General features: G+C 40.8%; 1 protein-coding gene across 1 annotated transcript in view; it reads right to left on the bottom strand.

The window, feature by feature from the left end:
* Positions 1–25037, bottom strand: part of LOC106850342 (contactin-3-like) — a 97322-nt gene that overhangs the window by 18685 nt on the left and 53600 nt on the right. The window contains exons 4-9 of the mRNA XM_088171248.1: positions 20332–20535; positions 18732–18834; positions 17571–17755; positions 9528–9664; positions 7304–7433; positions 6059–6209 (exon numbers count right to left, since the gene is read on the bottom strand). Coding sequence (XP_088027374.1) covers positions 6059–6209; positions 7304–7433; positions 9528–9664; positions 17571–17755; positions 18732–18834; positions 20332–20535 — 910 coding nt within the window. The remainder of the gene's footprint in view (positions 1–6058; positions 6210–7303; positions 7434–9527; positions 9665–17570; positions 17756–18731; positions 18835–20331; positions 20536–25037) is intronic.

Raw genomic sequence — 25037 nt, 5'->3', positions numbered from 1 at the left:
ACCAAACTTAGCAGTGCCACCTTCCTGCCCTCCCTGCTCACTTCCATCTGTTATTAACCTGCTGCTTTCTTCAGTACAAAAGGAATTAATTAATTAATTACACACCTCTGCTGCTCTTTTTTATTTTCAAGGCTCTCGAGGTGAAATGATGTCAGTAGATCCCTGTCACTCCTAGCTGAGCTCTGGGGTTAAATCCTGCTGTGTTGGGATCAGTATGGGATGAACTTCCCCAAGGCTGTAGTGAGGGGTGGCTCGGTCTCTTCTCCCAGTGGCAAGTGACAATGACCACAGGAATGGCCAGGGAGGCTTAGATTGGATTTTTGGGAAAATTTCTCCATGGAAGGGTCATCAGGGGTTCAGTGATCTTACCCAGACCCAAAACCCCATTCCCTAAATGCAACCCACAGCAGGGGGAGTCCAGCAGGGCTCTGGAATTTTAATGCCCCACTCCCCCAGCAGCAAATTCATCCTCAAAGCCTGGTGGGGGCTGTTTCACACCCCTGAAAGCAGGAACCTGGGCTCCTGCCACAGCTGCACTGCTCTGTACAACGAAACAGGATTTCTGGAATTACAATAGAGAAATATGCACAACTGTTAAAACGCTTTTTTCCTAATTAGTTCAAATTGCATTTTGTATTTCCTTAAAAAAGGTGTTTCAGCTCTCAGTGCTGTAGCTGAGCTACTCTTCCTCTGGGCAAAGGCAGCGCAATAATGAAATTAGCAGATGCAAATTACAAGAGATAACAAGTCACCCTGTTAGAACAACAGACAAAAGCATCTTATTGGGGTTAGAAAGAGAGCTGTAAACAGGCACTTTAATCCATTTATAACCACAAAGCATCCTGAGGTAGCTCAGCTGAAGAAGTGGCATTTGAGGTGTTTTTTTTCAAGGCAGGATGTGCCTCACCAGTGACTTCCCTGAGGTTCATTAACTTGTTTGGGAAAATTCCTAAGTCATATTTGGCTGCACTTCATGTTAGATGGAACATTTAAAATTAATTAAACCGTGCCATATGGTTTATAGGTATTTTAAATGCGTTAAAGACATGAGTGATACATTTTATAGGTAATTAGAATGACATCAAAAAAAGGTGTTAAAATATATCAATTATGGTTACAAGCAAGTGCTGTTGCACTTTATAGCTGAGGCTTCATCTACTTTGATGCAATTTTCAACAGAAAAAATACAAAACTAAAGAAACCCCAAGTGCTGAAAAAGCCTAAGATCAAACAAGGGAAAAAGCAGGATCAGGGAATAAACCTGGAAATGTCTATTGTTTAATTAAAATGAATCACTTTTAGAGCTACCTGCAAGCCTAGCTTGCTTAAAATAATTAAACAGAAAGCTTATTAAAACCCAGATATAATTAAGAATAATTTTTTTTTCTAGAATTAAAACCAAAAAATATACCAAAAAAATCAATTCGACAAAAATATTACAATCGAAATAAAATCTTAACCGGTAAATTCGAAAAAGTGCAATGCTCCACTTTTTCCAACTACAAAACAGTAAACACAGCTCAGAGCCTATGGAAACCCTAAACCCAAGAATAGCTCTGCCCCTCCTGCTGAAACACGAGACAAACCACAGCTTGTAGTTTACTTAAATTACTCAATATTCACACAGGGCGCTGGAACACTGCCAGGGAGAGACCCAGACCTGTGACACACAAAAATAACAACCCAGCCTTTGGCATTCCCTGCACCTGCAGGTGTTTTTCCAAAACATTTTACTCAAGGCCAACAATTTTCCCTGGAAATTCCATTTTCCATAACCTGCACCCTTTCTGATTCCCTGGCAAATGGCACAAAAGCTTTAGCCCTTCAAAAAGGAGTGATGGTCCTAAATCCACCTCAATTCCAGCTGGAGATGGATTTGGGACCTGTTTGGGCATCAGATTAAAGCATCATTGACAAACTCATCATCTCTCACTAATTCCTGAGCGAATTTTGGGGGAAATTGATGTTTGGGGAGATTCTTTTTCTCTACAGCCAAATAAAATTCCCTTAAACTCACACCCACACCCTGACACTGAGGTCAACAGGATGGGGAGGAGGATTAAAGAACTTCAAGACTTTGGGGTTCCCAATTGGAGAGAAATTATGCCTCTTTATCTACTGATTTTAAAGTGACACCTCTTTATATATTGATATTTAGAGAGAGCAGTGCCCCAGGACCCAGTGAAACTTGTTGTCATTAATGCAAACCTGTTCACCTTCCCAAGGCAATGCTTTATCACTGAGCTATCAGACATCATCAAACTCAGGAATCACAAAAGCACAACTATTTTAGATCCTTATTGATATGGTAATAAACACAAACACATTCCTTTCCAGCTTGTAACACTTCAGTGCAAAGGAGCAGTGGAAAAGTGGGTCACAACTGTCTTTTCATGTATCAATCAAATTCCAACTAAATTAAAGCAGATTAATTAACAGGCAAGTCAGCAAAAATAAAATCCTATGCAAGTACTGCTAAGTAAATGCATTACTTTTCACATCACAGCATTTCAAACTGTAATACAAAATGAATAAAAATATTTAATTCCAATTGCAGCAAAGCTAAAACCATTAACTAACACTTCTAAGTATTGTGCAATTTTTTATCAGGAATCACTTCTTTCCTCCCTTAATTTTCCATCACTCAGCCACAATGAAAGCTGCTAAAACTGGAGTTTTCCTAAGAGAATTGCACTGGGAAGTCTTTCAGTGAAGTTTTTGCAGCATCTCCTCATCTTTTTCTAGTCTTGATAAATTTAGAAACATCTAGGAATAAAGGTGAGTTTGTTTAAAGGTGAAATGCTGCTCTGCATTTTCATAAAATCCTGGTTTTTAACCCTCTTCCAGTCATGTTTTTGAGCCAGGAGTTCAGGATCCACTGCAGCCCACAGGCAGTGACTGTCAAGTACACGCTGAAAATTAAAAGTCATGTACATACATAAAACATTAAGGAAATCTTGGAAGGGGTTATGTCTGGGTTGCAGTTATTTTAGTATTTATTCTGGTTTTGGTGAGTTAAACCAGCATCAGGAGCATTTAACCTTGGTTAAACATCTAATCCTCCTTTTCTGGAGGATAAAAAGACAACAAAAATTCATCCATCTGGAGGTGGAGGTGTCTCAGGCACCCATACATTTAATTCCCATTTTCTGTCTTTCCTTCTGCATGTTATCCTATGCTTTCACTTCTCTCTGCACTCCACTGCTCTTTAATGTTTAGCTCTCTTTATTAAAGATATTCTAGGAAAAAAAAAAAAATCACATACTTCGCAAAATTAACAAGAAATAAGATTGCTTTCTTCAATGCTGAGCGATTTCTCAGCCCAGAGCTCATGAATCCATTTTGAATTATATTTTCTCCCCTCCACAAGACACACTATATTCAGCTCATTTAATTAAAATTTACTGAGTCATTATCCAAATCTTCTACATACGGAAAAAGCAGCACCATTTAAAAATAAATTAAGAATACGAGCAACAAAATGGAACTCTCTCAGGCTTTACTAAAGCATTGTGGTCAGTACCTCAGTGAAACCCAAGTTCTTTGATGACAAGAAATTCAAGTATTTGTGCTTTATCCTTATTATTCAAATAGGAGTTTCCTCAAGATGGATCAATTCTACCCATGCTGCTGCAAATGTAATTAAAATTCAGCTCCTTCTGCCTCCCCACCTCTCCCAGGTGTTGTCCATGCTGGACCTCCCTAGTGGGAGGAACTCATTCCTCCTGTTTGCTGCAATTAAAAAAAGAGCAAACCCTCCCCACCAGACTTCTCCACTGGAAATGGGAGTTAATGGCTGAAAAATGGACTGCTAATTTGAAACTCTTTCCCGAATTGCAGGAATTTGTGGAACTGCATGAAATTCATGAATTGCAATTATTCACAGCAGACAGTAATGAACTCCAGGGTTTTCTGTGAAGAACCACGCTCTGCTCTTCTCCAAAGGCCAGTTTATTTCATTTAGATTAATTCAGGATTACTGCCTTGTTATTGTGCTTCCTCTGGAAGCCATTTACAGTATGTTGTCAAAAATACACGCTCTGGGTCATATTTCGGAATTACCTGCACTTGGCAGAAGTAACAGCTGTAATTTATGTTCATAAACCTAAGCAGGCAGCATCATATTCCATTCATTTTTGGAACCTGAGTGTGGATTCCTTCAGCCTGGTACTATCACCCCAGATGAAACTGATACCATTCTATTTTTTTATGGAAATGGAACTGGGACAAAATTTTCCTCAATGGACAAAATCGGCTGCCGTGAATTTTTTTGCACACACACACTTTACAAAAGCAATCATAAAAATAAAACCGATTGAGATCCATCAAAAGGCAGCAAGTTTCACATAAATTTTAGAGGTCATCGTTTAATTTAATACATTAATATTGTTTAATGAAAGGCTGGAAGCATTCAATAACCAAGCAGTGCTGTTTTGGAAGGGATTTTGCTCGGCTGCTTGCAGGCAGGCAGCCAGTGAGGCTGTGCCACCACGTCCAGCTCTGCAACAACAGATGCCCCAACTTCTGCCAAATTGTCACATTTGACAACACTTAACACCAGAACACAGGAAAACTCTTGTGGCCCCTGTGAACCAAGAGCCAGGGCAAAGATGACAGTGCCCAAAGCTTCTGGGTACAAGGAGACAGCTCCAGCCTCGTGGGGGAACAAATAAATGTCCCACTGCAGTCCCTGCAGGTTTTGTCTCTCTGGGAGCAACTTCTGTGCTTAGAAATTGCAAAGGAAAAGCACAACGTGGTGTTTTACAGGAATAGGACCAGAAGAATTTTGTCTAATTTGGAAGCAGGTTCCTGATGCCAGGCTAAGCTCTGTCCAAATCAACACCAGTCCTAGAGGAGCAGGGACACGTTCCTCAAATGACACCACACTGCCATGGCAATCCTCCTTCAAACCCCTCATGTTTGGTTTGTTCAGTCTCACTTCTGGCCTTTTGGACTCTTTTGTCACCTTCCAGGGCTGGTGCTGGAACTGCAGCCTGTGTCTGGCTCAGGCAGAAAGGCTGACCTGGGGCCAGAGTGAACTCCCAAAACCCAATTCTGGCTCCTCTGAGAGTGCACAGCCTGTCCTGAGCACTGAAGTGCTGCAGCTGGAATGTCCAGAGTGCCACACTGACCATATCCATGCTAAAGCACACCTGTAATTATCTTAATCACACCTTTCCCCCAAGGAACTTCTCTGCTGCCCCAGATCACTCTCTGTAACTCCCAGCCTGTGCAAATACTCAAATGTAGAACAGAAAGGCTGGAAAATCAGCAATGCCCAGTGTGGGAGAGATGCAAACCCAAAGGCAGCTCCAGAGCAGAGAGGTACAGCCCTGCATTGTCTCCTCATACAATTTAACCAGCACACTTGTGCAGTGGCAGTTTATGACTAATTCAATAATGCTTTAATGGGTATTGCTGGAAAAAAACCATTTACACATTGTTGGAAATCAACAGCTGGGGTATGGGTGAATCACAAAGCCTCCCCTGAGAATTACAATCCCAAAACACATCCACTAGCACTCTAACCCTAACAAATAAACAAACAATGATGACTTCTGTTATCCCTGGTCGGATCATGGCTGCTTGAAAAGAACCTGGAAGTGCATTTTCCTTTTCTTTTCCTATTTTCATCTGCTATTCTTGACCTCCCAATTAACTTTCCTTTTCTCTTCTCAGCTATATCATCCCCATGCCTGTAACAAACTTCAATTGCCCCTTTGCCAACATTTTCAGAGCATTTTGTGGAAGCCTTTTAGTACTTTTGACAGGCTTTGCATTCCGAGTTTTCTACCTGGTTCTCTCTAAATCAGGCCCAACTCTACATTAAACTGAAAACAAAATCTGCCCCCTGACCTTAGAGAAAGCAGCACACTTGCATTCTCAGTGCTCTCATACCATCACAACAAAAAGAAAAAAAAAAAGCAAAGAACCCCAGGCCAGGCAGACTTCAGAGAGACTTTACAAGTGTTTGGATCTACAGCTGACACTACTGCATAAAAGGACACACAAGAGCTTCTTGTAAGATTAAAACAAATAAACCAATGTAACGTGGTACCTTTCATTTTCGTGTAGCTGCTCACCTCCCTTCTTCCAGGAACATTTGGCCTTAGGGAAAGCTTTGGGTTTGCACTCAAAATCAACTGTGCTGCCTATCTGAACCTGGATCAGTTTCTTCATTGGACTCTTGGAAAAATCCGGAGCAGAAGCTAAAACAGAAGGGGTAGTAGCAGTGAAATAAAGCACTTTACATGAGATTAATGATTCTGCTATTTAGCACTTACACGGGCACTTCTCAGATTCCAAACATAATTAACACCATTAATTAGTTCAGACAGATCTTCTGTTGGGCAATTTGGCATTTTCTCCTCCTTTTTTTGTCCCTCATCCTGCCACCAAAGGTCTCAGCCGTGCAGGTGAGCACCCAGCAAGGCAAGCACAGCTCCGTGAACCCAGGCAGTGCTGAGCACCTGCCCAGGTGGATGCTCTGCTGGAGGGAGCAGATTTATCTGATCAATCTCACCAATATCACACCAGGAGCCTCACTGAACCCCAGGGAACTGCCAGGTTCCCAGTTTCATGTGCCAATGAATGTCAGATGACAGGAAAGGAGTGCAGCTCATTCTGGGTGAAGTTTTCATGAGCCAACAGTTGGGAAAAGGCTCGTGGCCTCTCCTTATGGTAACACTGAACTTTGAGAGGAAATTCAGGGTTCGAGGAGAGCAAGGCTGAATGAGCTAACCAACACCACAAAGGAAATAAATAACCTGTGTTCCCAAATCACAGCACTGCTGTAGCTCAGTCTGACCTGTGCTGGAGGGAGAAATGCACAAGTGTGAGTGTGTCAGTCCCAAGCCCTGCTCCCAAAAACCAAGAGCTGTCCCTATTCCAGCCCCAGCACAGGCAGGTGGGGTGGATGGGTGGATGTCACTCCCTGTCCCTGCCCCAGAAGGGCTGCACATTGAGGTTTTTAACCCCATGGTGGCCCCACACAGAGGTGAGAGCAGCTGCTGGAGCCAGCACCACCTCCACACCACACCAGAGGTTTTAATCCTCTGGCCCAAACCCAAACCCCCATCCCTGCTCTTCCCCTCGTGAATAATTTATCCTGTTCTCTTTTAAATGAATGATTGGCCTGAAAATCCTCTGGCAGCAGATGACTCAACTCCTCAGCTCTGCAGATAAAGACACCAGGTTGACAAAAGTGTTTTATTTCAGTGACAGCAGCTGAGTGAGTTAAATCTGAGGGGGTGTGGAGAGGGATAATGAGGTTTGTGTTTTAGTGAAAAAAGGAACATCTTACCTACAACCCTGAGCTCTGCACTCGAAGAGATGACACCATGTTTATTTTCAGCTATGCACTGGTATCTGCCAGAATCTGTCAGATTTAGATTTGATATTGTAAGTGCACCATTTTCAATTTGGATCCTTCCCTGAATATTAAGAAAAATATCTTTATTGATGATATATTTCCTGTGAAAAATTTAAAGTAAGTAAGGAATAGAAATAGGACAGCATAAACACAATGAATAGGGCAAATGCAAAAGCATAATCATGAAAACAGTTCTGAAAGGAGTGACACTACTGCATCATGGTACAGCAATGGTGATCAGATATGGAGATCAATGCAGTGCATGAAGTAATTCTTCAAACTTGTCCAGCTGCACTGAGGTCTGGCAATCTCAAATGCCCTTTTATTCCTCCAGAAATATGGACAGAATCCTACCAGCCCCCTCAGACAGACCAGAGTAACCAAACTGTGCAGATGGCACTGGCATTTTGCACTGTTTACAGATTTCACATGTGCCACTTGCTAATGAGCTCTCTGTAACACTGCAGAAAAAATTCCACCAGCCATTAAACCAAAGACACAAACTGAAGTGCCTTGGAGCCAGCACAGCTACTCAAGGATCTGGGTCTTCTCACCTTGCTTATTCTTGGAAAGCTCAATTACAGCAGGAAGTGACTAATCTGAGTGGCAGAACTGGTGAGAAAAGGAACCATGACAAAGACAAAACCAAAGGAGCTTTGGGGAACAACCTTTGGGTAAAATCAGAGACACAGGCTACTAACAGGCTAAACCCCAAACTACCTGCCCAAAAGGGTTTTCTAGGGGCTGTTTTTTGGATGTGGACCCAAAAGGAGGCCCAGAGCAATCTCTCCCTCCCTGTTTCTTGCCAAGGGCAGCACTCAGAGCTGGCCCCAGCACAGGGGACTCCAGGACAGCTCAGCTCCTTCCCTGACAGGTCCTGTCCCAGCTGAGTGCAGGGGGGCTCATCCAGACACACAGAAAACAACCCCAAAGAGGAAAAAACCCTGAATCTCCACGTCTTCATCTCCTCTGCAGCACGCCAAGCTGCTGCTCTGAGAAAAGATTTGTTCATGGAGAAGGGAGCTGAGTGGGATAACCCCAGGAGATGTTTGTGAAGGAGACCCAGCACGAGGGATGGCTGCAGTCAGGGAGCAGAAGACACCTGATCACTGCACACAGGGAGCTCCTCTGGGGTCTGCTCAGGGCTGGCTCTCAAAGAGTTCCCTCACTGTTCCCAGAGGAACTCACACTTCTGCCCTGACACCTCGCCAAAAGGCTGGACAGCAACTCTCCAAACTGGAGAAATGGGCAGACTGAACGAGTCCAAGGTATTTTTGTCCTTCCTGAAGTAAAAAAAGGCCATTACCTCAGTGGCTGCATGACACAGCAACAATGCTCTTAAATCACCCAGCAGAGATTCTGTGCTCCCTCATTTAACCTGTCCACAAAACACCACGATTCCCCTTAGCCAGCACGAATGTAAGAAATGCTTCCCAGTGCTCTGCTCATTATCAGAACCATCCAGTGAATTCACCTGAGCAGTTCCTTTCTTCCCCAAAAACCACTGCTGAGCACAAGGCACTGGCCAAGGGCAAAATGCCTTCCTGCCAAAGTGCCTGGAGTTCATATTCCTGTTTTCCAACAAAGCAGTGACATTTAAAATCAATAAATAAGGGGCATCAGGTCTGTTCTGCATTTCTGACCTTTCACCTTCTAAGTTCAACCTCTTTTCTCTGACACCAGATGCATTACTTTCAATTATTTTACTATGACAACTGCATTAAAGCAAATATCTCTGTCATGTTGCTGTTTGTATTCCATTCTTTGCAACAAGTAGTGGTAAACCCATGAATCCTCAGGAGTTTTGTCAAGAAGTTGGAAAATATTTTCTTATTACCTTTATTGAAATGCCAGCTGCAAATATAGTGAAATAATTCAAGTTCTCCATCCCTTATTTATAACATTATTAAACTTCCTTCTGCAGTCATTCCTTACATGTTTCATTCTGTGCTTCTATTGTTTTTGAATCTGCTTTTAACTGGAATATTTCTGTAGAACAAAATTTGTCTTTGCAGCTTTTGAGGCTTCATCAGGATGCTCTCAAAAAATACAAACCCAGTATCAAAGGTTTCTCTTGACTAATACCAGGGATTTTTGGATTCTCCCATTTGCATGGATATTGATCATTTTACACTTTTCCCAAAGAGAATGTTACCTCTATTGCCAGCTGCTCTCCATTCTTCAGCCACCTGTAGGATGGTTTGGGCTTCCCACTTGCTCTGCAGTCCCAGTATAAGGTGTCCTCCACAGCAACTTCCACATCCTTTATGGTCTGCAGCCAGTGAGGCTTTGCTGCAGATAAAATACACAAGTTATTGCTCCAGATCAGCATCAAAGGGTTAACTGGCACACAACTCATCCATTTTCTGCACAGACTCATCTGCACCAACAGAGCTTCCCACTGGTGCTGCTCCAAGCCCCCTGATGAAACAAATAACTTATTATTCCTCTTATACATTTTTATTATGAGCACTAAGCCAGAAGAAAATTGAGAGTACAGATCACTAAAGCTGGACTATTGTGAAACCAGTATTAAAGTCACTAATGATTAAACAACATCATTTTGCAATCGAGGCAAATGTAAGAGAAAGACATTAATGGCGAGACTGAAATTAAATAAGTGATGTGGCTAAATCATCAAATTAATGCTGAAGAGAATCCTTTAAGTCCTAAAAAAAAAAATAATGGTATGTCAGACTTAGTGCTAAATACCATTTAAATTGTTTTCTAATGCAAGGCAGCACTTAACTGGATGAAAACATGGATATATGAGATTGTTTCTGAAAGCAGAAGTCTTGGCACAGAATTTGAGTAATGCAAACCAGTAGAAGAAAGTCCATAAAAATCACCATTTTTAAGCCAAAATTTGATGCAATAATACCATACATCCTTCAGAATTACCCAAAATACAGTTAAAACTGTAAAGATATTTAAAACATCTGTTACAGTTTTTACAGGAAGGAGAAAGCTCACTTGGAAAATAAACATCAATGCATGAAAGACAACAGCAATTTATTTTTATTCCTTCAGTGCTATTTCACACATCAGTTCAACACTGTTTTATAGTCATTTGTGAATTTCCTTTGAATTTATTTAATTTACTGGAAAGTTTATAATCTCAGCCTATGTATTTCTCCAAGAAAAGATAAATCCTGGACGTTGCCTATGGAGAAAACAGATGAAAAAGCAGGATGAAACTTGGCTGCAAACTCTCAGCTATGGGCAAAGAATTTTCCAGAGTCTATTTGCTTATCTGAAGTCAGTAATTCAGGAAAATCTCATAACACCCTCCTATGAAAACAACCAGGAGAAAACAAGTCCCCGGTGATGCAGGAAAAGTTTATTTAGTACACGAGTGTAAGAAGCACACGAGGTCAGATTAATTCCCATTGAATTTCCCACTGCAATGGAGTTCCACCAGCAATTAACTCAGGGCAGGCAAATTAATGATTTGCCCGTGAGCACAGACAGAGCTGAACCTTTCCACTGCCACAGCACCAGCCAGGCCAGGGCTGGCACTAATTCCATTTTTAAAGATTTCTTCTTTCCTAGCATGGAAATTTCCTCTCAATCCCAGGTTCCTCAATGCAGTGAAAAGACCTCAACATGACCACGTGCAGCACCAGGTTTTTATCATAATGATTATTGATCTATTTATGATTTATGTATTCATATTTAGGGTTAACTTCTTACAGAAGAACTTCCTAAAACATATTAACTGAGGTTTTAACTACAAATAAATACTGGAATTCAACCAATATTTGCTGACAGTGATACTCTCTGAATATTACTTATATCCCCATGAGGATTAACTCCTTTCACTGATTTGAGGATAATTTAATTTTTGCACCCTCTTTATCAAGGTCAGCTGCAATAGACAGGACGACCAGATCTTTGTGTCACATGGATGTACAATTTCACTGGTATTAACTGGGGTTAAATCTTCAAACTTCATGCTACAAAACTGCCATTGATTCACCTCACATTGTCACTGAGAGGATTTGCCCCACAAGTGCCCAGGGAATGAAAGCCCAGGGCTCATGTAATGAGCACTTTGCACATCTAAATATTTATGCAATATTCAAGAGTGCCTGAATTACTGGTGGATCCATACATGTGGAATATTTAACATCTGCTGCCTATCTCCACTTGAAAGTAGGTGAAATATAATCTGTTTTCAAGTCTAAAGATCTTGGGTTCAATTCTACCAATAAAAAAAATCATTGTCTATCTAATTCCAGGCCTGTGTGTCAGGCAGTCTCCATAGCAGGGTTTTCCAAGTTCCCACTCAATACAATAAAGCAGAAATGCACAGGGTGAGAAATTCCTGCTGCCTGCCCATCCACAAGAGAGTGCTGATGGAGACTTCAGTGATTTCCTGGAGGAAGGCTCTTTTTCTCTTCCAATTACTGATGGAGGAGTTGAGCAGGAAGAAAAGCACCATTTTCAATCTGTCTTTGAAAGAGAACAATTCGACCAACCAGCTCAAAATTGAAAAGGCAGCTCAACAAGAGCAATTCCAGCTGGGAATACTCTTAACTCCTGGCCAGGACAAAGGTGCTTCATGTGCAGAAAAAAAAATCAGGTATCAGGAGCTCTGATACTCTGACACCCTCTCAAAACAGAACAGTGTTACATATAGATAAAACCTCACAGAAGAAAGGTTTTGTAAAATCAAGCCTTGTAAAATCAGGCCTTGGTACTTTGGCTAAGCTAACAGGCAGCCTGGTAAGTTCCCATGAAAAAAGAAGTGAGAATCAGTTATTCTATTCTAATCTATTTAATAACGATCTATTCTTGTGGAAAAACAGTTTACACGTGTGAAGAGAAATATGTGAAATATCCACTTCCCAAGAGACAAGAATGTAAACATACCTAGAAAAAGTTTGATGAATATATACACCAGCCATTACCAACCAATGAACTGAGTTAAAATGAATTGCTGACCAATTAAACACAGAATCTTCTAATTATCACATCAATATAAGCTATGTGAATAAAGATTCTACATGAAGAACAAGTGTCTTTATCTGTTATTTCAGCAGAGCAGGACCTGCCAAGCCCAGCACTGCTCCTTTCTGTTGAGCTCTGCCTGAGGACACTGAATAAATACCTTTATTCCTCTCCACGTTTAGTCACTGCCTGGCAAATTTTACTGCCCAAAATATCTGATTCCACCATCACTGCCACACATCTGTACTTGGCAACAAAGCCTCATTTTCTCCTGGAACTACTGCAGAGTTATTGTGAAACCTGGATCTTCCCGAGGAGAGAGGAAGGAGCAAGGAACAGGCAAAGCAGGCAGCACATCCTTGCTGAGATTAAAAAAAATCCCAACAAAACAGACATTGTCCTGTAAGCTGGGAGGCTGGAAGTCAATTCTGAAGGAGTTCACAGTGCAGGGTTTGAGACTGTGACAGGACTCCGTATTTTGGGATGACATTAAGAATTCTTCAGAACTTGCTGTGCAATCTTCATGAAACATTCATCTGGAGCTCCCCCAGGACGAAATGCTTGTAGGTAAGTGATTTTCTGAAGCAGGTTAGCCATCAGCTCCATGGCCAGTCACTTGGAAAAGCACCAGCCTGGATTTTGCTTCAGTTATTTTAGCCTAAAATATTCCTTGCAGTGCTCATGGTCCCAGAGGCAGGGAGAGAACAAGTGTGTAACTTCATAAAAAGCATCCCAGCGAGAGGCCTCTCATCTTTTTTTGGTGGTGATGATGACCCTTCTCTTCCAGCCAGTTAAGCCTGCAGCAAACAATTGTTGCTTCATTACACTCCAGGCCTTCTCTCTAGGCCAAAAGGGAAGGAACATTTTTTTTTCCAGATTTTACAAACCCCTTTGTGACGTTCTGGGTGTGAAGGAAGACCAACTGCAGTGATGCTCCTGGAAGCAGGGGCTGAAGCAGTGACACTTTCCAGAGGCTGCGCTGGGATTTGTAAATTATTTGTGAGCTAACCACGCACAGTACATCAAAACACCTCTTTTTATGTATTATTTCCTTCAGAGTGAGAGAATCCAACAAAAAAAATCTGTTTTTAATTCTACAGGCCAGGGGAACAGAGCAAAGGGAAGGCAGAACTTCAGGGAGTTCTGTGCTCTGCTGGGAGCCAAAGCCTCTCCCAGAACAGGGATTCACACACGATTTTGGTTCTTACTCTTGCACTTTGACATTTCCACTGTGAAAGCTGCGCTGGGAATCTCTGGAATGCCTTTGGGGAGCTCAGCAGTCGGGCAAGAAATCAGAGCAGAAAGAACACCCCAGAGCACAAGGGGATGCAAAAGAGGAGGAAAAACCAACCCAAAAGGGTCACCTGCAGGTTTCCAGGCTCTGACACTCACACTGATGCCTGCAGCAGGGATGAACACTTTATTTCCTCTCAAAACTCCAAGGGACCAACAGGAACCACTTTTGTTCTGCTAAAACAGCTGGGGCCTGGAGAAGCAGCTGACACATCTCTGAAAATGTCCATTTTTAAACTCCCGTTTGAAAATAAGAATGCCCTCAAGCAACAGGCAATTCCAAATCACTGGGAAAAGCTTTAGCAGGTAAAACAAGACAAACTAGTCTGGGCAGCAAGAAAATTATATTATTACACAGCACTAGCAATTAAACTCTAGGTTGATCAAACTCATCAACTCATTAATATTATTTAGTCATTTGTAGCTTTGCTGTCGATGTTTTGAAGACTTCTCCAAGCACAAGGCAGTCAAGCTATCAGATAAAACCTTTAAACAGAGATATTCTTCCACATACACAAATAACACAGTTTTAGTTTCATTTTGCTGGTAGATTATTAAAAAAAAAAACCCACAAAAATATTAACTAGATATGCTAAAGTGTATTTTTTATTACACTAAAAAAGTTATGTAGATTCTACCTATTCCTGGGGGATTTTGTCTTTGTTGTCACAGCTCAGCACTGCAGAGCAAAAGGAGAACAGCAGCAGAATTTTTTTTCTCCCTGTCAAATATTTTACCTTGATACTGCCAAGCAGGACTCCTGGTATATCAGCATGGGCTAATTAAGAATATATTTTCTTCAATTATACTTTAAATTAATTGCTTTACATATCTTTACCGTGCTTCATGTTTAATTGCATCTTAAAACACAAAAACGTAATTGTTTCATCTCCTCTCATTTTTCTCTGCCATGAAACATCTCCCTGGATTCTTTTTTTTTTTTTTTTCTGTTATCTCTTTATGGGAAGCTAAAAGCGATGACAAACGAACACACTAATAAAGGGAAAGCAAATTATTTATATATTCAGGTTCTACACTCAATCAAAGTTGGATAATCTTGTCCTATTTTTAGCACAATCTGAACTCTCCTGAGTAGAAAACTGGCATTTAACAAATGTTAGAACTGTAAAAAGGACAAAAAACCTGAACATTTGATGTCAGGCTTTTCTGGATAAAATCCTTCAGGAGAAAAAAGGAAGATTAAAAGCCTGTGAGTATTGTAATGAACCCAGAATATCTGGTTTAGAATATCTGCTTTAATTATTAAATTAAGTATGTTAAAACACACCATAACTATAATAAAACAAACTAATTTCATTTTTTTTCAGGATGAGAGCCACAGATGTGACAAATTTATAGGAATTCTTGAGAAACTAAGGACAGCAGTGAAGTTGAGCCTGTGTTCAAGGGTTTTGTGGCTTCAAGGCTATAATTCATTATTGGGTGAAAAAGAAGGCTTTTAACCATTCTATTTATGGACTGGAAAACCTGATTTCCAGATTTTAAACTTTCCAGTTTCAGTTCATAAACCAAATCAGAACAGGAGCAGAGAATGTTTCAAGCTTTTGTTTAGGACCAGCTTTATGTTACATTTACAAAGAACATTTAAAGTCTGCAAAGAAAGAAAAATCTATTTTTCTGGCACATGAAAGACTTTTATCAATATTTTTTCCTCCTCAAGATATCTTTTTCACATTATTTCACTGTGGAAACTTGCAAGACATTAACCGAAATCCTTCTCATACTATTTTTTGTAGGTCAGGCAGAAACATGTTTTGTTCTGCCAAGAGGAAAATCAATGTTGTCACTATTGAAATAAAGATATTTTTACTTCTGTAATGTTTATACTTTTCTATGACTAAGCAGACATGCCTTAAACTTCTACCAGTAAAGTGTTTTAACAGCAGCAACCATTCCCTAAAAACACCACATGTGTGGATTTTTCACATCATTGGTACTTTTTGGCAGATGGGTAATTTTTTATTCTATTTTTTTACTCTTCAGTTTATTGCATTAGTTTCCCCCAAATCCTCATCTGCTTTTAGAATAACTTCCTTAAATATTGATTTTTTTATTGGAAGGCTGAGTGGGATGTGGTTAGATTTCTTCACCAGACAGATTTCTGGGCTTTGGCACCAGATGAGGTGACAATCCATCAGAATATCCTCTGATATCTTCTGAATCTTATCCTTAGTTACAAAACCTTGAATTATCAAAAGGAGTTAAATGCTCTCCTTATCCCGAATCCAGGCTTGTTGGAATTCTAACTGCAACAACAAAGCAAGTACCAAAATAAGAAAGATTACTTAAATCTATTTAATTCTGCAGAATGGGTTCCATGAAGCAGAACAAATGAAATGAAACAGTTGGAGTCCCATTACTGCCATTACAGCTCTCATTATTCTTTTGAAGATAAACATCCATATCAGGGATGACTCTTAACCTGGGCAGCCATTCCTACTGGAAAATGAACTCCATCAGAGGGCTCAAACCCCTGTCTGGATCTGCAATGAAAATATTCACACTCATTCAATTGTTACAGAAGGGCAGCTGGGCTGCTTTTATTGATTAGCAACATCCTTTATTTCAGCTCTGGGGCCTTTTAATGAGCAAAGAAGAATTTGGGCAGCAGGGCACGTACCCCAGGAATGGCCACTGCTGGAATTAGGAGGACTGATGATCAAATCTCCTCTATTTTCTTTGTAATTTACACTGATGTACGTCACAACTGCCCCCACTGAACACTGCCACAGGAATGCTGAGCCAAAATGATGCACAGACCACAACTCCAGAACTTTCAAGCACCAGGAAAGGCCACTTAATAAAACCAAATGCACAGTGCCAAGTTTGGAATGGCAGAGGACACTGGCAGGTGAAGCAGCTTGGATTTATTGCCCTATGTTAATTATAGGATTTCCCAAAAAAGTCATTATTACAATCAGTGCACGGAAAATTTGTGTTTCTTCAAGCCCCCTGTCCAACCTGACCTTGAACACTTCCAACATTCAGTGTAAAGATTAATTTGGAAGTTGGAAAAGACAGAAATCTCTTTTCCTTCCTCCTTACAAAATCTATTGTGCCTTCAAGTAAAATCTTCATGGACCAAAATCTGTGTGTTCTAGCAAGCACAGCTCCCCGTGGAGAGGCAGTAAAGAATTTGCTCCCAGCTGCAGAGGAGTTGTGCTCTGTGCCTTTATCCAACTAAAATAACATCTCTTTGCTCAAATATTCCTCCATGAGGGAAACATTCCAAGGCAGAGTTAAAACCACTGTTTAAATTGCCATTGAAGTAAAGAAAATTATATTTGCTGAGATCTGGCTTTAACAAAAATTGTCAATTACCACTTTGTTGCAAATCACTCTTGCTTTACACCACCACCAGTGTGCTTTGCTGATGCTCATTTCACTCTATAGCCTTAAATGCACAAGAGACTGCCTTTTTTCCAGCTATAAAATTTCATATTATTTCATTTCCTATACTGGATTATATCCTCCCATTTATTTACTCATTTTAAAATAAAATTGGCTGTTTTGAAAGCACAGTATTGAGAATATCCATCAGTAATCTTTTCACAAAGCAAGACAAAATTTGTACTTTCCATAGATGGGAGGCCTAAATGATCCCCCAAATAAATCCAATTGACTGAAAATTGAAGGTTTCACCAATGGACCAAGAAATGTTTCTGAAAAAAAGTCTTTCTGTCACGGAAAAAAACAAGCACAAGCACTTTACTCTCAGCAATCCTTGTGAGCTTTTAAGCCATTTCTTAGAGACCTTACCAATAAACTGCTGCAGAAATTCTCATTTTCTGGCAGCACTTAAAACGCCCTGGATTTTTAAGCCCAAATGCCTGATGGAACTGCAGAAACTGGAAATTCCAGAGCATCCCAGAGCAGTTTGTGTTTGATGGGTAAAGAAAGGTGGGAGAAAGGCAGAACAGAGGTTTCCTACCATAGTAAGTGAGACGTCCTCTTGCAATGTTTTTGCCTCTGGAGTTCTCAGTAATACATTCATAGAGCCCTGCATCCTCCTGCTGGAAATTAGGGATTTCAATCATGCCATTGGATTTCCTCAGCTTTATTTTACTTGGAAATGGCAGCCCGTCAGTTCTTCTCCAGTTAATCTGAGGCACAGGGCTAAAGAGAGAATAATGAGATTTTAAACAGTTTTGCTTAAAGTCCTTGATTGTCATAATGAGATACTTAAAGCAAACTAAATTCAGCAGTGACTTGCAGGCTGTGTTAAAAGCAGTAACCACACTGTAGATGACAGATGGGCAGACACTCTGGCACCTGATTTGCATTCACTGCTGATTCCTACGCTGCATTTGTGGTACCAAATTTGTCAGGAATAACTCTGTGAATGCCCAGTAATTGCAAAATTTCCTGTAAATCAGCACTGGCCTCCCCAGAGGATGGGTGAGATTTACCAGTGGCTTCCATGGAGGAAGAATCCAGGTAAGCCTTTAGGAATTGCCATCCTCCAGCAGCCTTTTATTCTCTGATTTGCAAACTTTCCCTGCCCTCGCTGGGGAGCCAAAGCAATAGTGTGTGATCAAGTTATCAATCTGATATGGGCACCTGACAAAGCTGCCTGCAAGCAAACCCCACACTGGTAAGTAAATACATTTACAGAAACACAAATGCATTCTCAGATCATCTGTGAAAGAGAAAAGGTATCAGCTGTGAGTGAAGCACCACTCAGAGGAGAAATCCACTTCAATCTTTATTTTGGCTATAAAGAAAGAACAATATTATGAAAGCATCAAGTACGTTTAAGAGGAAAATTCAGACAACACTCTCACAGACTTCAGCACCATTTCCTTGCACAGACAAAAGAGACTTAATAAAAAGGTCATATGCAAAACCACACTGAATCTACTCAAGCTAATTTGAAATGAAATGTAAATTCCTGTGCTGCCAACATACACATCTTAATTCTAAACAAAATCAAAATACACTCCAAGAATCTTTGCCCTCTTATTTTAAGGCAGGAGCTGTGATGACCAAAGTCAGGTGCTGAGAGAACACCACAACAAACTTCCAGAAGCCCACACTTCATGTGCAGGTGAACCCTGAGGTGCTTCCATTTCCAGCGAAGATGAGAACTCACTTTCCCAGGGCAAAGCACTCCAGCTTCACAGTGGAGCCTTTGGCTGCTGCCAGTGTCTCCGGGAACTGAACTTCTATCTTGGGCTCGTATTCCCCCATCACACCTGCGGGGGAGACAATTGAGAAGGTCAGACTTTGAAGGTGATTTTTAAAGGGTTTTCTTTCTCTCTTTTGCAATTCAAAATGAAGTTGATTTCTCTGGCAATCTGCTTATGAAGGGGAGCACAGTGAGATCAGGGACAGAGGTAGGATGCAATAGAGTTTATCTTTATAGAAAGATAATAATATCTTTGCATTTTAATTTAAATATGCATTAAATTATTTCAAAAAAGAGAGTACAACTGAGAAGTTTGAAGGGGACTACACAGGGAGCAAGGAGTGTGTGGTCTTTTTAAATGGGAAAGGCAGAAAATAGAGGAGGACTCTGTAGAGAAGAGCTGGGTGGAGACTGAATGCTGAGGTAGGGACTGCACACCAAGTTAGTGACCAAAAAAACTCATTTTCAGCTCTACACCAGTACATGAGACAACACATGAGAATTTATGGGAAGGATGAGAATTTAACAGAGAAGTTTTGCAGATATACAGAAGGTTCTATAGGAATGAAAGCAGGTTTTGATATAGAAGAAAATAATTGTTGAGCCAGTCTGACTGGGTGACTGGAAGGCAAAGAGCAAAGTGAGGTGGAAGGGGCTTTTATGGCTTAAAGCAAAGGATAAACCCACCTCAAACAAAAGATGTTTTTACCAAACAAAAGGATTTTCACAAACAAACAAGAAAGCCAATGTTGCAAGTAGAGAAAAGATCTCAGAAATTTCCACTGCAGAACAAGTCCCAAAGTTTAACATGTGACCACTAACTCCAATGACTGGCTAGTTGTGGACACACACATTTAGAGAGCTGGGGAATTACAGTTTGGAAATTCTTTCCAGGCCTGGATTTCTCCTGACTCTCAGCTCCATTCCCAGGCTGACAAGCTGACTGCAGCTTCAGTTAGGGAGGAGTCTCCCAGGGTGACAACATGGTGACAAACAGAGTGGAATTCATCACCAACATTAACCCCTGGTGTCTTTCCCGTGGGACACATCCTGAGGTGCTGTCCCAAGGATGTTTTTCCCAATTGTCCAATGAGCTCCTGTCCTGTCCTGGCTGCACTAACACACTTTAAATCCGGGCTGGCTGTACAATAAATTGGCCTTTTTTCCCCAAAGAGCTCCGTGGGTGTTGCTGTCCTTTCTCTCTCTTTGCAGAGCAGTAACCACAGCTAGTCACTAAGATAATATGGTAATTTCAGCAGTTTGGATGGGTTGTATGTCAGTGTAAAAGGTGTTGTGTATGATGCTGATTGCTAGCCATGTATTAAGATGCTCTGTAATGAAAAGCATAGAATGCATTGTAACCAGATGGGTTTCAGGACACACCCAGCAGCTCTGGGCTCACCCACCACCCACAACAGCCGTCACCTCATCTATGCAACAACCAGCATTTTAAGAGCTGGCTGAAGCCTCCACCTCTCCATCAGGCTCTTACACTGCACCAACCCCAAACCGTGGGACTGATGATCCCGGATCGCGGCCATCCCTGTCCGCGGGGCAGCCGTACCGTCCGTGCGCAGCACCAGCGGCGTGGGCGAGCCCAGCACGGGGCTGCTGCTGGCCCTGCTGGTCACCACACAGCTGTAGTTGCCCACGTCTGATGGCTCCACCTTGGCTATGTACAGGTGTCCTGTCTCCTGTGACACAAAGCGCCGGCTGTCCTCCTGCACGAACGACGGGTACTCGTTGAAGATCCAGGCGAACGACAAGTCTGGGTGGGGGAAAAAAACAAAACAAAAAAACCCACAAGCAAAGGTGTTTGATGGGGTTTTCCCACCTGTTTTTCCCTCCAAAGACCACTTTATTGCTGTATTGGACAGCACTGAATTGTTTACAGTACGTTATTGTGTAACGAACAGAGAATGTTTGAGATGTATGATGACTGAGAAAACCAGATTTTAAAAAGTACCAGAAACTAGCAAAACCCCCCATTTTTAACTCCTCCAGCAGAAAAAAAACCCAAAAAACAAAAGAAATCCAGAATGTTAGGGGATTTCTTTAAGTCTCCTTCTTTTTATTTTTTTTTTAAATTTAATATGCATGGAAATAGGAGCAGACAGCAAAAACGAGAGCAAACTTGGCTAAAACGGAAAGATTATTCATTCAGTAGCTGCTTAACTCCTCAGCCAGATGATTAGCAGGTAGAAACAGGACAGGAGTCTCCACGTGATAAGAATGGCAGAAGAAGCCTGAATTCCCAGTAGGGCTCATCACACAGCAAAAGTAATTTTTTGTACAAAACTCTATAAAAACTCCATTAAAAAAAGTTCTGTATGATGGGGAGAAGTAGTTCTCACTACCATTCATGATGATTATTTGAAAGGCAAGAAAACAAACCCACACCTCAAAAGATGAACTCAGAGATCTGGCAATAAATCCACTGAATTTGTTTTGTTTTCTGAGCATCACTGTGAGCTCTGTGTGCCCAATTTTAATTGGCAAAAGCCCCTTCCTGTGCGAGGCCACATGTTTGTCTCATCCATTTCCTACAGGATCAAAGGAAAATAAATTTTTAATGGTGTTCCAGGCAAGGAATAATTTTTCACCCACGTGCCACTTATACAAAGATTACAGCTTCTGGAAGTGCTAATTAGCAATGATTACAGCTTGATTGACCTCTCTTGGTGCTGCAGTGTCTGCAGCACTGCCCCCACAAAATGGAGATCAGCCCCTCCTGCACAGGTTTAATTTGAAGGTGCACAAATTTGGGTGCAGCACGAAATGAAAAGGTGACACATCCTAAAGCCTCAACACTTCCCCAGGCTGCCGAAGCCAACAGGACAATTTAACACAAGTTAACACTGTGCAGGTGAAAAAAAAAACGCTCAATAAATGAAATTATTAAGATATTTATGGGCTGCCTAATGCAACAAAGGCATCAAATGAAACGGCTGATCATTAAACTGCATTTGATTTTCTTCTATCAATATTTAAACCTCTTCCATTACAATAATTTTACAGCAGTGGCATGTCCCAACCATTAATAGGCTCAGGATTAAACTTCTGTCATATTTAGAAATATTTACTGCCAAAAACACAACCATAAGGAGGAAAAAATCATCACCCCTGTGGACCTGCAGCATCTCCCCAGGAGCAACAATGGCTTTCACCACCAATCCTTCCTCCAGAACTCCAGAGGTGCAATTCATTCATGGAAAGGAAGGCAGCAAGGATTTGTTAGGAAACAATGGGGGAATTAGTGCAGTGGGAAGCATTAAATTATTTCAAAGAAATTAAAAAAGAGAGCACACCTGAGGAGTTTGAAGGGGACTACGTGGTCTTAGGGAACAAGGAATGGCAGAAAATAAAGAAGTCTGTAGAGAAGAGCTGGGTGGAGACTGATCACAGGGCTGAGGGAGGGGCTGCACACCAAGTCAGGGACCAAAAAAATCCCATTTTCATCTCTACACCCAACTCAGACAGCCACAAGGCAGCAGTGGGTGGACACCAGGCTTTACTGGTTCTGGGTCCTTGCTCAAAATATTATTGCATGCTTAAAAAAAAAAGAAAAGAAAAGAAAAGAAAAAGAAAAAAGATGTCCAGAACAGTGTGAGGGGATGGAGAGATTTGGAGATGCAGCAGGAGAAGCAGCAGCTCCATCTCATTCCTATAATATTGGGTTAAATCAAGAGTTAAGCCACTGAAATCAGTCACTGGGATCATGGCAGCCATGCACAGTGGATTCCAGTTTAATTGGGTCCTTCAAGAGCCTATGAATAAACACTCCTGGAAACCTAATTCCCCATTCAACACATATTTTCAATGACTCTCTCAAAAAACTCTGGGGTATTTCTATCCCCATGCCCCACCACCACCACCACCACCACCTCATTTTATATTTACAGTCCTTTATAAAATTGTATTCTTATTTTCCAAAATAATAATAATAAAAAAAATATCATATTAAACAACTTGTGGTGTGATTTATTATGTTTACACCATTTGCCTGTTGCTGATCTTAGGGCACCTCTAGGGACACAAACTCACTCCCTTTCTGTCAATTACAAGTTTTCAGTTGATTTTCTGTTATAAATGGAAGTAATATGTCTCTCCTGGGCTTCCTCTGAGTTCTAAGCCTTTGCTTTCCAATGCATTTTTTTCCTTATTTGGCGACCATACATGGATAAGGTATTGGAAATTACAGTTATTACTCAATTTTTATTTGCTTACTACATCTTGGTTGGCGGCTTCTCTTTATTTTGCATTATTTGATTATTATTTACTGTGCAGTCTCCAACACACTCAGCATGTTCACACTGTTCCAGGCCTTTTGTGCACCTAAGTGCTCAATTAAAAAATGCTTATAAAATTACCTGTCATTTTTAAACCTGAATTCTTTATGAAATTCAACAATTAAATCACCACAGCCTTTGAGGTTTACCAGGGTCATTTCCTGCTTTTTATGAACCTTACAAAACTCCAAATTACTGTTGCAAAAAGAACATAATGGGGTAAAACCCACACATTTATTGTTTTTTAACTATGTTCAAAAGTCAAGCCTTAAGTTTATTCACATCCTTTTGAAAATGTAGCTTTAAACTATGTGTAAAAAATTTGTAAATATAGAATTTAAAGAAGTTACACATTTCTTCTAAGTGAGACTGAAACACTTCACTAGGAGATCATTTAGAGAACCAGGGTGATTTTAGTTCTTGGAAACAGAATTTAAGCGACAACAGCAGTGGTGGAAATCCCAAACTGTAATTAAATTCAGGAAGTTGGAAAAACAGAAGTTTGGGGGGAAAAAAGGGCACACAGACATATGATCAAAAGGAAAAGGACAATTCACTAAATTCATTTTATCCACTATTTACATAAATAATGTCAGCTCTTGCTCCTTGTCTTCTGGGCCAGCTCTGCTTTACACCTGTTTAATATTTACCTGGAGCCCCATAATTCACACCTAAATGAGACTTCAAAAATAGCCACAAGTAAGTGATGTGAACAATATTCTTCTGAAACAGATTTAAAATGTTCCAAACTAACTGGATTTAAATTAGCCAAGTGGGTGTTTCCAGAAAAAAAAAACTGGTAGGAAATGAAAATTCTTGATTTTGGGGAGCACGGAGCTAAATGAACAATATTTCAAGGTTAAAACAAAACAAACAAAAAAAAATCTAAAAAACCCCAAAGAAACAGAAAAAAACCCCACTAAAACGAAGACGTTTGATGTCAATCATTGATACCCAAATCCCAATTATTTAATGCACTTCTCCAGTTCTGATTTTACAATATTCTGTAGCAGAGACACAAAGAAAAGCTAAAATACTCTGGAATTTTGTCTCCAAATGGCTCACTGCCTATCCCACAGGATGGCACCTGGGAAACTGTTTGCAAGAAAGTAATCAGACAGAATTTAGCAATGTCAGAAACTGCAATTAAAAACATGGAAATCTGCAGCAAACAGCTATTTTGAATGATCTATCTTAGGTTAAAAATAATGGAAAAGTAGCACTGATTTTGAGAGGATAATAACAGACTCCCTAATTAAGGCAGAAACCAATTAGTTCATCATTTGGCCCAATTTCAGCTCAAAGTGTGATGAAATGGCAGAAAAGGGAGCAAAGTCTCTTGTTTGTGGATGAGCATCACTCAGAGGGAGGGAGGAGCTCTGAGAGTTCCCACTGAGCATTCAGGTTGGCTTTTGTGGGACAATCACCCCCAAAAATGTCCATGCACCAGCACTGCTGCAGCTCTGGCTGGCTGCACAGGGACCTCTGGGAAAGTGCAAACAAATTATCTAAAAGTAGGAAATGAATTCATGAGGAAAAAAAGTACATTAAGATCCCAGAGGATGCTCTGGGGTACAAACTGTCCATGCAGGCAAATCCTTGGATTACACTGCTGTGGGGCTGGGTTACTGGAATGTGAGTGCTCCCAGAGGTATAATTTGTTTTATTTTACATAAATTACCCTCAAACTTCTCCTTAATACTTTTTTTTTTTTTTTTTTAATTGGGTTAATTTTCCTGCACTTAGCTCACCACCTTGAGCATCCTCCCCTGGGCGAGCCCCCAGCACCAGCTGCTCTTGGTGGCACTTTGTCTGTGCCATAAAACAAGCAACATCTCCCTCGTTTCTTCTGGCAAACGTTAAAGGTTGCTTTCCAAATAAAAATCTTCTGCTCTGGAGGCGTAGGACAAGGTGTTTATGTGCTCCCATAACATATGTGTAAACTGGAGCTTAAAATGTCACGAGGTGCCACCGTCAGAAA

The sequence above is a fragment of the Sturnus vulgaris genome, chromosome 11, assembly GCF_052056855.1.
Source record: "Sturnus vulgaris isolate bStuVul1 chromosome 11, bStuVul1.hap1, whole genome shotgun sequence".
Classification (NCBI taxonomy): Eukaryota; Metazoa; Chordata; class Aves; order Passeriformes; family Sturnidae; genus Sturnus; species Sturnus vulgaris.
Note: the sequence above shows the minus strand (reverse complement) of the source record. Positions and strands in the feature narration are given on the sequence as shown.